Consider the following 14,520-nt stretch of genomic DNA (forward strand, 5'->3'; position numbering starts at 1 on the left):
TGGACTGAATACGTAGATATGAGTCCTCTACATAAACATTATAATTAAACTTAAGAGAAATGACAATTAAAACTTAGATGTCATCTAGTTCTACTCTTTTTTTTTTCAGATGAAACTTAGGCTCAAAAAATTACCCAAGGTCATATATAGTTAATATCAGAGTTGGGATTTGAACCTATGCTTTCTGATTTCCAGGTCATTGATCTTTCTGCTATGTTCCATTGTCTCCTTTCAAACTCTTTAATTTGACATTCAAAAGGCTCTTTTTAATGTTGCAAAACTTTCCTTTTCCACCCTTTTCTTATACAACTCCCTTCTATATGTCCTAAAAAACTGGACTATGATCTGTTCTTTCATATCTTATTTTCCCACCTCCATGCCTCTGATTATACTAGTCTTTATAAATTTCCCAAGCTTTGTTTTACTGTCTCTTGTGCTTCCCCTGAACCCATATTCTTGACCTATTTAATTTATTTTCCTCTTTCAAATCTAGCTCAACTGCTACTTTGTCTAAGAAGCCTTTCCTTGGTTAACCTTGTAAAACATTTAAGCTTTTTTTTAATGACCCATTCTTTCCTTCGGTGCTAGGCTTGGAGGTGGCTAATTCAATGAATTTCAATAACCAGAAGCTATGTAGGAATATAAAGTCTTTGATAGTCTGCTAATATCCTTTCACAAACCTATGTCCCTAGGTCCTTTTGGCAAATAGCTACACATCCTCATTACTCTTCAGTCATATTAATAGGCCATTGCATCCCAGGAGTTGGCAGTATCTTAAATATTTTTCATAGAGGAATTAGAATAAATCCTGCTACAATTTTAAAAAATGCCCCAGACCCAGGATAGGCCACCTTACAATAAGGTAGCAGTTAAGCTAGATTTTGAAAGATGAGAAGGAATTCAATAGGTTCTGTCTACAGTCATATTGGCCACATAAGCTACTTGGCATAGTTTTGAAAGTAAATCAGAAGTGTATGCTAAAATTTCAAGTATTTCCTGAACTCACAAAATTTTTCTTGTACTATTTAGGGCAATGCATTTCTGAATCTTTGGATCTATACATTTAAAATCCAGAAATAATTTAAGGACATTGTCCCAGAAAGTATGTTTCAGAAATTATTTTTCTGTATATACATATATTTTGTTATTGTTTAGTTGTTCAGTCATGTCTTTGCAACCCATTTGTGGTTTTCTTAGCAAGGATACTGGAGTGGTTTGCCATTTTCTTCTCCAGCTCATGCAAATGAGGAAACTGAGGTAAGCAGAGTCGTGACTTGTCCAGGGTCATATAGCTAATAAGTGTCTGAGACCAGATTTGAACTCAGGTCCAGAACTCTCTTCACTGTATCACCTGGTTGCTTTCTCAGATAGGTTTATATATATATAATATATGTATATGTATATGTACATGTACATGCATATGTACATATATACTTTATGTTATCTATATATGTATAATATATTTTTTCCATAGAGCTTTCTCAGTGAAAAAAGGGAACTTTAATAAAAGTAGATCTGTTTATTTAGGGAATGGAAGAAACTTGAGATTTTATTAAGTTCTATCTACTAACTTTACAAATGAGGAAACTGAGGCCTAGAAAGATTAAGTGACTTTCCCAAGGTCATACAGACAGAAAGTGACAAATCTTCTGAATTCAGACATACTGTTATGACAGTGGGAAGGAAGGGAACTGGGAAGTATAATGTGATAGGGACATCATATATTGGAAATGCATTGGCCTGAAGGTCTCCTGGCTTTGACGCTAATTTGCTGTGTGACCTTGAAAAGGTCATTTTCCCTCTCTGGTTTCATCATCTGTAAAAGGAGGGAGTTAGTATAAATGATCTCAGAAAACTCCCTCACACATACCTCATGGTCTGTGATTCTGCAACATACTTATTAAATATTTAGGGTTGGTTTTTTTTGGGGGGGCTTGTACCTTTCCTAAGTTGTCTCTCTTCTCTCTTAGTAGGGAACTTTAGGAAGTTTTCAATAGTACTTTGAAAGACTTTCAGAATTCCTCATGGGTTTGAAGCTTCTTGCAGTATGGTTTTCTACATTTGATCTGTTCAACAGTTAACTAAATGTTTGGGATAGTGACTAGACATATATAGGGACAGATATAAGGAACTTTTAGGTAAAGAAATTCCTTCTCTCAATGCAGGTTGCCATTTTCTCTGCAAGTTGCAATCAAGAGAGGTCTAGTTTGGTGGTATCACACTCAAATAGAAATGGATCCCTGTGGGCTGCATATTGACTTAGAAAACCACAGATGACCATTATCTGTGTTTTAATGTATTTTGATTTATTTTGTTAAGTATCTCCCAATTACATTTTTAAAAAAATTTTTTTTTTTAGTGAGGCAATTGGGGTTAAGTGACTTGCCCAGGGTCACACAGCTAGTAAGTGTTAAGTGTCTGAGGCCGGATTTGAACTCAGGTACTCCTGACTCCAGGGCCGGTGCTCTATCCACTGCGCCACCTAGCTGCCCCCTCCCAATTACATTTTAATCTGGTTGGGGGAGGTACTCAGGAGTGTTGCCAGAAGTCTGGTGTTTGAAACCTCTGATCTGAAGCATTTAGAGGTTAAGTGTTTTACTTAGGCTCACAAAGCCAATACATGTTATATGTGGTTCTTGAACCCTGTCCAAATCTCCTAAGATGACATTCAAAAGGGATAAATATAAAACTTTACACTTAGATTCAAAAAATCAACTTCACAAATATAAGATGATAGAGATAATAAAAAAAGATGGAGCATTGCTTTCATGGGAGACATGGGATCATTTTATTTTATTTTTAAGGAGATTATTATTATTATTTTTGTTTTTGCTGGACAATGAGGGTTAAGTGACTTGCCCAGGGTCTCACAGTTAGTAAATGTCAAGTGTCTGAGGCTGGATTTAAACTCAGGTCCTCCTGAATTCAGGGCCGGTGCTTTATCCACTGCACCACCTAGCTGCCCCCGACATGGGATCATTTTAAAGGAGCTTTGCAATTTTCTGAAGGAAGATCAGTCCCTTCTCCTCTTGTTCAATACCAGGTCCAAAGTGTCCATTCGTACTGTCCATCACATACACATTTATCATCTATGTGTATACTGACAGATAAACTGTCCGGTTTGTCCTCCCAAATGGATGCTGTCATCTGGACAATAGACATCCTTTATTTACTTGATCTTTTCTGTGTAGATGGTCAGACCAAACTCCTTTGAATTATTATAGATCCCTTTCCAGAGGTTCTGCACTGTTTTAGGTCTTGATGCAATAAGCGCAATGTCATCCACAAATAGGAGCATTTGGGGGAACTTTATCATCCACAGGGAACACCTCTTTGAGGATGATTCTCTGCTGGTTCTCCTTCGTCACAGAAGAGAACCCTTTTGATGAGAACACATCTCCTCTCTTTGTTACCAAACCTGATGTTAATGATCAGAGGGTAACCGAACAGGGTTGTTTTCATTATATCTTTCTAGGAATCTTGAATGATTCTAATGTATGGCTAGGGTGACATTTTGTTGGAAAAGAGCTTTTTATTCACTATTTTGTTCTACTGAATAAATACTTTTTTATTATCAACAATAATTGATATCTTTCCCCAATTGTGCGGTAGTAATAATGTGGTCCATTGCTCTGTCAATTGGAAAAGCTGGGGTATATATTACTTTCATTAATTTGTGTATAGATGGTAAAGTTAACATATTATAGGTTGATAATTATTCACTTACCTTTTATGTGTCTTTTTTTTTTCTGGGGCAATGAGGGTTAAGTGACTTGCCTAGGGTCACACAGCTAGTAAGTGTCAAGTATCTGAGGCTGGACTTGAACTCAGGTCCTCCTGAATCCAGGGCCAGTACTTTATCTACTGCACCACCTAGCTCCCCAGACCATTTATGTGTCTTAATGAAATCTGGTTTCTTTAAAAAAATGCCTTCAGTATTTTCCCCTCCTTCAGATGTCTTGTATATCTACCCCACATCACCTTCACAATTGTGTCACTTCTAGCATGGGTCTCCTGTCTATATCCTTGGTTATGTATCCTTTCCCATCTTTCTTCTCTTTAGTGCAATTTCTACCTTCTCTATAAGTACCTCCCCTATGTTAGGGTCCTTGGATAAAATGTTATAAATCTTTTTATGAATTATTTTTGTTTTTTCTTATCTTCTATTTTCTTTCTTTCTTTCTTTCTTTCTTTCTTTCTTTCTTTCTTTCTTTCTTTCTTTCTTTCTTTCTTTCTTTCTTTCTTTCTTTCTTTCTTTTTTGGGCAGGGCAATGAGGGTTAAGTGACTTGCCCAGGGTCGCACAGCTAGTAAGTGTCAAGTGTCTGAGGCCGGATTTGAACTCAGGTCCTCCTGAATCCAGAGCCAGTGTTTTATCCACTGCATCATCTAACTGCCCCATATCTTCTATTTTCATATTTAAATGACTTTCAGATGACATCATATGCTTACTTAGATGGATGTTTCACCAAGTTGTCTTTCTTTCTTTCTATCTTTTTTTTTTTTTTTTTGGTGAGGCAATTGTGGTTAAGTGACTTGCCCAGGGTCACACAGCTAGTAAGTGTTAAGTGTCTGAGGCCGGATTTGAACTCAGGTACTCCTGAATCCAGGGTTGGTGCTCTATCCACTGTACCACCTAGCTTCCCCTTCACTAAGTTTTCTTTAAGTTCCATTGTTATTCTCTGTCTTATGAGAGATAATTCTGCTCATACTTGTCCACCTCATTTGTTTATAAAAATTTACAAATGAGTTAACCTAATCCACTATTATTTTGGGAAGCTATCTTTTGCTGTTTGGCAAGTATGATGTTTCTTGATTAAGGTGTTTTCTGGGTTCTTTTGATCTGCTTGTTGAGGCATTTAATTTTTACTGGCCAAGATTCTGTATAAAATTATTATAATTAGTGTTGAGGTCATTTCTGTTGCTCTTCTATCTTTTTGACTATCAAATAGTTGTTTAAATAGTTTTAGTATTGAGTTACTTTAATTGTTTGCTAAATCTTTTGTGGTTCTTTTGACTAAATAAATCCCTGTGTATGATCTTGGGCAAGTCAATCAATTTGATTAAGGTCAGAAATCAAATAAATGACAGAACCAGGACCAGAGGGAAGGTTTTTCTGACTCTAGGTTCATTCCTTTTCCCCTTACACCATAGTAAGACTGCAAATGAAATGCTTTTCCAGTTATCATTTGGCTCACTGTTATTGGTGCTTTGTGTCTCTGCAGACCACAGCTGTGTTTTCCTTGCTTTCAGTTTGTCAATCTTTCCTGGTGGGAAATGGAATTAGTCCGACATTTTAAGGATAGGGTGTAGGGTGGGTAGGAGTGGGGCTTTGGTCTAGAGCTACTGATTAAAATCTGAATTTAATATGCCATGATATATGGTAAATTATTCTGATTAGCTTTTCCCCTTAAATATACAAAATTAGAGTACAAAGTTATGAACTTGTTGAACATTGGAAAGAATGTGGGTTCTTTCTCTTTTTTAATGAGTTGGTGCTGTTCTAATAAGTTGCTGGAGAGGGGAGAAAATGTGTTGGGCATTAGCAGCCCTATCTGCCAACATTTCAATTTCTTTGGAAGATCCAATGTCATTTTAATATGGTATATCTACTATAGCTGTCCATGTACAAGACCCTGACAATGTGGTTAATGCCTTAGCAGCAGGTATATAGATAGCATACTTGCAACATAGATAGCATATAGGTAGAATCAGATAAACAGAATCTGTGCATAAAAGCAGACAGTGGTTAGTTCTACCTCTAGTAAATAGCCTATCCATTTAGGTAGCATATTAACTTTTTTTTTTTTTTTGGCATTCATATGCTATTTGTATCCTTAGTTGAAGGGAGAAAACATCACAAACTGATTTTATTAAATTCAATACTATCCTGGTTTTAATCTACTGGATGACCATATACTTGGGCATTTCTCTGAAGCTAGAGGGAATGAGCTGCCTTGCTTTAATCAGAGACATGGCATGCTATAACTGAAGTGGGATTGGGAAGGAGCTGAGCAAAGGAAAATTCAAGCCAAAAACTTCCTGGTCATGTGATTAAAAAATACAAAGGAGGTTGGAATGGTGAGAGAATGAAAGCAATTGGAGTTCAATGTCTTAAATCCAGTTCCTTTAATGACTTATGAGGTACAAATGAAATATAATGGAGCTTCTCTTTTTTACCAAGCAATTTGTCTTAACATTTCTACTTCCCCTGAGATAATTCATGAAGCTAAGTGAATAAATCGAAATCTTTTACATTGCATGTATCAATATTAGGCTGGTCCTCAGGTCAGAGATATGTGATCTGGAGCCAAACTCGACTAGAAACTTTTCCAGCTTGATAACCAGAGAGCATTTACTATTGACATTGTCTTTAAGAATCCTGTGTCAACTACTCCAGAGGACCCCATCTCCCCAGTCAAGTGCAGACAGATTTATCAGCAGAATGTTGGCTACTGTAATACGATGGCTTTGTTTTTGGTCTCGGCAAGTCATGAAGACTACATAATAAACATAGAAGGCTTAAAGAAAGCTGAGATCTGCATGAGTAGGGAGAACTTTACCTCATACTCTCTGAAAAATTGAGGCCATCCATCACGGTCTCCCACTCATTGTCACCTCAATTTTACTCCTTACTCTTCCCCTCTCTTTTACTTTTGCTACAGTATTGGGAGATGAGGGGGCCCATTTTTTCAATAGAAGTCTCTCTACTTATTCCCTTGATCCCATCCTATCTCTTTCAGGATCTTATCTCTTTGGTCATTTCTCTCTCTCCCTTTTTATTTTTAATTTTTCCTTATTCACAGCCTCTTTTCCTACTGATTACAAATATGTCCTCCTCCCCCTATCTTCAGGAACCTTTTGTTTGATTCTACCATCTCCTCAAGCTACTGTACTTTGCCCCCCCCCCCCCCATGTGCTTGTTGCTGTGCTCTTTTACTCATTTATCAGCACCTTATGATCTGGCTTCTGACCTTGTCACTCACTTCACTGAAACAAATCTTTTCCAAACATACCAATGAGCTCTTAGTTAATGAATTCAATGGCCTTTTCTAAATCTTTAACCTTATTAATCTCTCTGCATCATTAGAAGCTGTTGGCCACCCCCTTCCTCCCTGATACTGTGTCCTCTTAGGATTTTTGTAACATATTATCTCCCACTTCTCTTCTTGCTGCACTTTAAGGTTTTAAAATGCTTTCATCATCACAAATCTATGGGTTCGCAGGGCACTTATCATCTCCCTTTTATAGACGAGGGGACTGAGGCTCAAAGCGGTTAAATGAATTGCCGTTGGTTATGTAACTAATCAATGTCAGAGCTAGAATTCATACACAGATGGCCCGACTCCAAGCTTAGCATTCTTTCCACTCAATCCTGCTGCATCTCGAATTTCACTTTATTTTTGGTCTGAAATTGTGATTTCATCAGTGTGGAGAATGACCAATCCAATTCAATCCAACAAGTAATTATTGGACACTTACTATAAGGCACTGAGCTTGATGCTGGGGATACAAAGAGAGAACAAAAATACCCAATCCTTATCCTTAAAGACCTTATGTGTTACTGGGGGTTTACTACATAGAAACAAGCAAGTAGACACAAGTTAATTTAAGGAGAAAGGAGCAAGCACTAACAACAACTGAGAATACAAGGCAAGGCTTTCAATAGGAGATGGTACACAAAGTGAGCCCTGCATGAAGCTAGGGATTCTAAGGAGTGGAGGAAGGCAAAGACTGTATTCTTGGCATGGGGTCTTAGAGTTTGAAGAGGCCGCTGAGATCATCTAGTTCAAACCCCTCATTTTTTTGGGGGGGGGATGAAAACTGAGGTTCACACAAGTAATAAATAGCAAAGCTAGAATTTAAACCCAGTCCTTTGACTCCAAAAATAGTGTTTCTTTCACTTTCATGATAGGTATGACATCACTTTTACTTTATGTTAGTAATTTATCTGGATATTCTCAGGAACAAGTGCATAAATCGCACTCTGTGCACTTTGCCTGCTTACCTTTTCCCACCCACAGAAAAGATATGCCCAATCTGAAGTAGATTTAGAGAAATTAAACTGAAAATTGCAAAGTCTTGGGTAGGGTGAGGGAGATTCTCTAACAGTACTCTGATTTGGGAAGAGTCATGTTTTGTGCAACAAACATTCTCCATAACTACTACCTGGGCACAGTAATAATATACTGAGGTATCTTCTCCCTTACTCCACATCTCAGAAAGTTATGATGGAGGGAGGTCGAGAGAGCAACTAATTGGTATAATTGTCAGAATTTGAACTTTCCTGGGAACCATTTGCGTCAGCCCTTCCCATCCCTTCATGTTAATGACCTCCATCTCTCCTCCCTTTCTGGGCCAAACTCCTAGAAAACATTGTTCATACTGATTGCTTCTACCTCATCTCTTTTAGATTCTTACCTAGTCCTTAGTCATTGAATACGAATGACCTCGGACAGAGACCTGGGAATGACCCTAATTTAGAAAGGTCAAGGTCACCCACTGCATCCTGGGCTATCTTCTATTGTCTTGACTTCTGTCTTGCCACTGGACTTTGATGACTGGAGGAGAAAGTGAGACTGACAACTTTGTGCAGCTTTGCCTCACTTAAATCCAATTCTTGACATCACCTTTGTGACTCAATCTATCAATCAACAAGCATTTATGAGCAAGCGGGTACTCTGCTAGGCACTAGGTCGGAAGGAAAAAAAATAAAACTGGCTCATTTGGAGCAACACAATAAATTTGCTTTTTCCATATATAACAACCTTCAAATGAATGAAGAGAGGGAGCACATCCTCCTCTAAGTCTTCTCTCTTCTGTGTCAAATATTTCCAGTTCTTTCCACCATTGTGAAATGGAATGGCTTCAAATTTCCTCACCAACGGGAAGCCTGCCTTTGGATGTGCTCTGTTTTATCAACGTCCTTTTAAACGACAGTGCTTAGAATAAAACCTAATCATTGTTTATTAGAAAGGGAACATGACCTAACGTTGGAGATGCTAGATTCCAATCCCAGTTCTTCTATTTCACAACAATGTGACTTTGGATGAGTCACTTTCTTCCCTATGTAAGCCTCATTTTCCTCATGTGGAAAATGAGGGAGTGGTGGTGAACGAAATGACTTCTAAGGTGCTTTCTATTGCTACATTGTATGACTAGGACTGGAGATGGTCTGAGACAGAGTAACATGAGATTCTTACTTCCTCTTATACAAATGTCACTTCCATTATTAATGTTACATACATTATATGAGTAAATGCCAATAACAAAGTAATGATAAACCTTTATTATACATATTATAATAATTAGTGATCATTATAAATATAGTAATGAGTGATCATAAATAGTATAATTAGTGATCATTATAAGTATTATAATAATAACTAATTATAATAAATATAATAATTAGTGATCATTATAAATGTTTATTGTCTGACTGAATAATATATCCATAGGGGGTAACTAAGGAGGGCTATTCGAGACAATTTTTTTTTTTGCGGGGCAATGGGGCTTAAGTGACTTGTCCAAGGTCACACAGCTAGTAAGTGTCAAGTGTCTGAGGCCAGATTTGAACTCAGGAACTCCTGAATCCAGGACCGGTGCTTTATCCACTGTGCCACCTAGCCGCCCCTTGAGACAAATTTTTAACCTTACTAAGTTGATGTCATAGAAGGCAGCCTCTTCACAAAATGTCCCCTGATATTACCATAAGAGACAGAGCCCTGGGGCCAGTGAAACAGCTCCAGCAGTACTTATATTCCTATCCTATAGATTAACTGAAATAGTACCTTTATTGGAGAATACCACTTCCTGGGAGAAGCAGTCCTGCGTAAGTTGTTGTTGAGATTTCGAGGCTCTGGGAATTCATACTCCTGCTCTGGCATCTTGACTCGGGCATTCTTAGCCTTCTCTAGCTTGGCTCCTTCTTCTGTGGATCCCTTTTCTCCCCACCGAACCTTAAGAAAGAAACAAAAAGAAATGGACAAACATTGCCTTTAGAAGCCACTTGCTTTGGAGATAAAGGAGCAGCCCAGTGGATGAGTAGGTGCATGTCTGTCTCCTCCTTATGGAAAACGAGTCCTGGAATTAGCTCTAGGTCTAACTCCTCTCTGACATTTTTATTGCCTGGGAGATCATGAACAAGACATTTTATTTCTCTAATTCACAGTTTCCTTATCTGCAAAATAGGGGAAATGATGCTTGTACTATCTGTTTTCCACATTGCAAACTTGAGGGATATAGATAGATGTAATCTTTAGATATAGATTATTCTGACACTGGGAGAGAGCAGGAGGGAAAAAAAAAACAACCCCTTTTGGTTCAATATTGTTGTTATCCAAGGCTATTTAGGTAAGGGCAGTGGTCCCACTTGTCCTAACCACAGCATAGGCTGACAAGCACTTTCGAGATGTTTGTGGTATGTTCCCTATGGACACACACTATGGAAGGGAAAGAGATTTAGTGAACTAGACTCTCAAGAACTTGATTCTCTGCTGCTCAGTGACACCTGGCTCTTTTGTTCATCATTCTGGCCAATGCAGTCAGCTCTGCAAAAAAGGGACACTTTAAGAACACCGTTGGTGTTCAGTTTTTTTCAGTCATCTCCGACTCTTTGTGATCCCATTTAAGGTTTTCATGATGGAGATACTGGCGCGGTTTGCCATTTCCTTCTCCAGCTCATTTTACAGATGAGGAAACTGAGGTAAACAGAGTTAAATGACTTACCAAGGGTCACACAGCTAGTAAGTGTCTGAGGCTGGATTTGAACTCAAGAAGATGAGTCTTCTTGACTTCAGGCTGGGCACTTTATCCACTGTGCTTCCTAGCTGTCCCTTAGGAACACTAGTCCAGCATTTTGGAGTGGCCTTGCTTTTAAAGTCTTCTTAAAGAACGTTTCAGTGAAGGAAAGGAGGCTAGTGTGCTCCCGTATCCACACCACCTGCCATCTCTCTGCTCTAGAAATTAGTTGTTTAGTCTTCCTAATTAGGATAATGCTTTGTATTCCCTGATTTTGATTTTCCCTTTGGCATTGGGGGCCAGGAGAAAAGATCATGGGAGTGTGGAGGGGGGGAAGGTGAGAGGTCTGTAATTGGTCATACGTGTACAGGAACAGAATTATAAAATTGTACTTCCCACGGTCCCTTCCCCACTGGTTGTCACTATATAGGTGTCAGTATGGGCCACTCAACTACAGCAGCTGATACCTGGTTCCTGGTGGAAACCTGAAGAGAGAAGCAAAGCTGCCAGATCTCCCTATTTGTTGTATAAGGTCTAGGGTAGAGAGCGCCTGACTGTGTACTCCTTTTAATGGCTCCATCTTGCAGATCATGGCCAGTGGAGCTCTAAAGGTATTAAACCTTGTCCAAATTACTGTGTCCAGGTGGCTCTCTATACAACCTGATCATTTGATATTTTCTGAGAAATATATCATCATGGTAGGGGTCCTGTGTTTAAATACTGGTTCTGCTTTCTTACCAGGTGTGTGTTTTTGGGCAAGTCATTTCCCTTCTCTGAGAGGATTGGACTAAATGATCTTCAATATCCCATGTACCCCTATGGTCTATTAGTATGATATATTCTCAGTAACTATGCTACACTTTGATTTAATCAAATAATATTATAACCCTTCACACTAACTACTCAGGACTCCAAGGGACCTCAGAGACAATCTAGCTAATTTTGGAGATAAGGAAACTGAGGCCCAGAGAAGCTAAATGATTTTCCTGAGGTTACATGGCTAGCTTGTTAGCAGATCTAAGATTAGCCCTTTGTTATACTGACTTCTGGTGTTCGATTTATCATACCAGATATGTCTTGTATTATAAAAGAGAGGACTCTCACCCTGAGAATTGATAGCATGCCTTTTGTAAGTATGCTTTTAGAAAATTTAGTGAAAATCCCATTTATAGATCATAGGAAGTAGTGCTATGAAAGGATCATAGTAATCCACTAATCCTCTCAGATAAGGAAATTGAGGCCTACAGAGATTAAGTGATTTGCCCTAGGTACTGCCTACATTCAAACCCAGGTCCTTCCAAATCCAATGCATTTTCTACTACTCTTTTGGGAAGACAAATTAAAGTTGTCATCCTAATCAATTTAGAAGTTACTTTCCCCCAAACTTTGTCCTTGTCTATTCCTCTTGTGTTTCAAAAATATTTTGTGACCATATTTATCCTTTTTTTTTTCTTTTCTGGGCAATGAAGGTTAAGTGACACAGCTTGCAAGTGTCAAGTGCCTGAGGCCTGATTTGAACTCAGGTCCTCCTGAATCCAGGGCCGGTGCTTTATCCACTGCCGCCACCTAGCTGCCCTGACGATATTTTTCTTAAAGAAAGTACAATAATCCTCTTTCTACACAACTGCATCAAGTTTCATAGGGGATTTTTTTGCATTGAGTGGGAGGTAGTATATGGCTTTTCAGAACCATAAACTTCTGAGGCTTATCATTCTAGGTCTTTTGTTTATTAGGAGAATCTTATGGATTCCCCTGGAAAAGTCAACGTGTTATATACACTGTGTAAAAAATCATTATGCTTACCTCCATCCTCTTAATGCCTCCAACTCCTCGACCGCCATAATAAGACGCATCTACTGTTGGCCACTTTTTCTTAGGTAATCCATCATCTTCTTCGTCCTGGAAAAAGATGATGTTATGTGAATTCTCTGGTGTTTCATTAAGGAAGTAAGGCAGCATCTCTGTGTGGGACAAAGTGAAATAACAATGCAAGGACGCGTATGCTTTATAGTGTATGTGAAGTAAATCACTTAGTATTTACATTACTGTTGTCAACACTAATCATTTCTCTGTTTCAGCGAGCTCTTGTGTTTATGCCCACGAGTAAATGACAATGTGCCCGAAGTTATCCAGGTAGGTTTGAATTTATCCATATATCTTGAATTTATTTTAAAGAATTGAACTTTATATTGCCTTCAGTTATTTTCAATAAAGTATGTGGCAAGGTCCTAGGCTGAGGAGGAAAAAGGGGGTAATGTATGGTGGAGCTTGGGTGAGACTAGGGATGTGTAGATCTGGGCAGTGATAGAGATGTGTAGAAATCATAACTGAACTCACTAGAACCAGTGAAGCACCAAGTAAGATAATGTAGAGGGAAAAGAGAAGACGTCATAAGAGAAAGATTTGGGGCACAAGAAGGATGGAAGGGGGCAGCTAGGTGGTGCAGTAGATAGAGCACCGGCCCTGGAGTCAGGAGGACCTGAGTTCAAATTCGGCCTCAGACACTTGACACTTACTAGCTGTGTGACCCTGAGCAAGTCACTTAACCCCAATCGCCTCACCAAAAAACAAAACAAAACAAAACAAAAAAAAGAAGGATGGAAGAAGAGAATGGAGATCATTGGAGGGGGATGGGGATACAAATAAACCAGAAAACAAGTTGTGGAGCAGTGAATTGTCCAAAAATAGTAGAGAACAATTTGGACCCATACCCCCAAAGCTACTAAACTTTGTATATACTTTTACCTACCAATACTATTATTATGTCTATACCGTAATTAGTCAATCAACAACTCTTAATTTATTACTTATTAAATGATTACTATGTACTAGGCATTATGCTAGGCCAGGGGGATAAAAATATAAAGAAATGAAACAACCTCTACTCACAAGGAGCTTATATTCAAACAGGGGTGGGGAACCTGATACACATACATGTATGCAGTGTATATATAAAGTGAATAAATAGAAATCTACAAAATTAGCTAAATTCAATATAATTTGGGGGTACCAGGAAGGTTTCATGCAGAAGATGGTATTTCAGTTGTCTTAAAGGGAGAGAGAGGACTCGGAGGTGGGGGTTCAGTCATTTCATTTGTGTCCAACCCTTCATGACCCCATTTGAGGTTTTCTTAGCAAAGATACTGGAGTGGTCTGCCATTTCCTTCTCCAGCTCATTTTACAGATGAGGAAACTGAGACAAACTGGGTAAAGTGACTTGCCCAGGATCACAGAGCTACTGTTTGAGAACAGATTAGAACTCAGGTTTTCCTGTTTCAGGCCCAGTGCTCTATCTACTGCACCATCTAGCCACCCACATATTCGTCATTACTGGGGATGGGGAAGGTAGGAGTTTCTATACAGTTATGATGATTCAAAAAAGGAAAAAGAAAGACAGACAGACAGAAAGAAAAAGAAAGAAAGAAGAGTGCAAGCAAAACATTTAAAATACACTGAAGAAAGCAAAAAGAAGTTCAGAAGGGGACCCAGTTTTTCAGGGCAGTTTTTTTGCTACCAGGAAATTTTAACATATACTGTAAGAAAAACCAAACTATACACAAAAGTTCTCATATTATAGTCCATTTATATGATTTAGATATTTATATATGGACATACATCAATATGTTCAACTTATTATGTTAGTTTCCATTGACATATGTTAATATATTATATATTAATATATTATATAATCTGTAATATATGTCAACATGTTTTGCTAATGTTTCATATGCACGATCATATATGCTACACATATCTCACAATGTGTTTCATATATACTATAC

At 38.3% G+C, this 14,520-nt stretch overlaps 1 protein-coding gene across 1 annotated transcript in view; it reads right to left on the reverse strand.

The window, feature by feature from the left end:
- ANTXR1 (ANTXR cell adhesion molecule 1) overlaps nt 1-14,520 on the reverse strand; it is a 309,785-nt gene that overhangs the window by 74,846 nt on the left and 220,419 nt on the right. The window contains exons 15-16 of the mRNA XM_043987300.1: nt 12,542-12,637; nt 9,790-9,957 (exon numbers count right to left, since the gene is read on the reverse strand). Coding sequence (XP_043843235.1) covers nt 9,790-9,957; nt 12,542-12,637 — 264 coding nt within the window. The remainder of the gene's footprint in view (nt 1-9,789; nt 9,958-12,541; nt 12,638-14,520) is intronic.

This window comes from Dromiciops gliroides, chromosome 2 (genome assembly GCF_019393635.1).
Source record: "Dromiciops gliroides isolate mDroGli1 chromosome 2, mDroGli1.pri, whole genome shotgun sequence".
Lineage (NCBI taxonomy): Eukaryota > Metazoa > Chordata > Mammalia > Microbiotheria > Microbiotheriidae > Dromiciops > Dromiciops gliroides.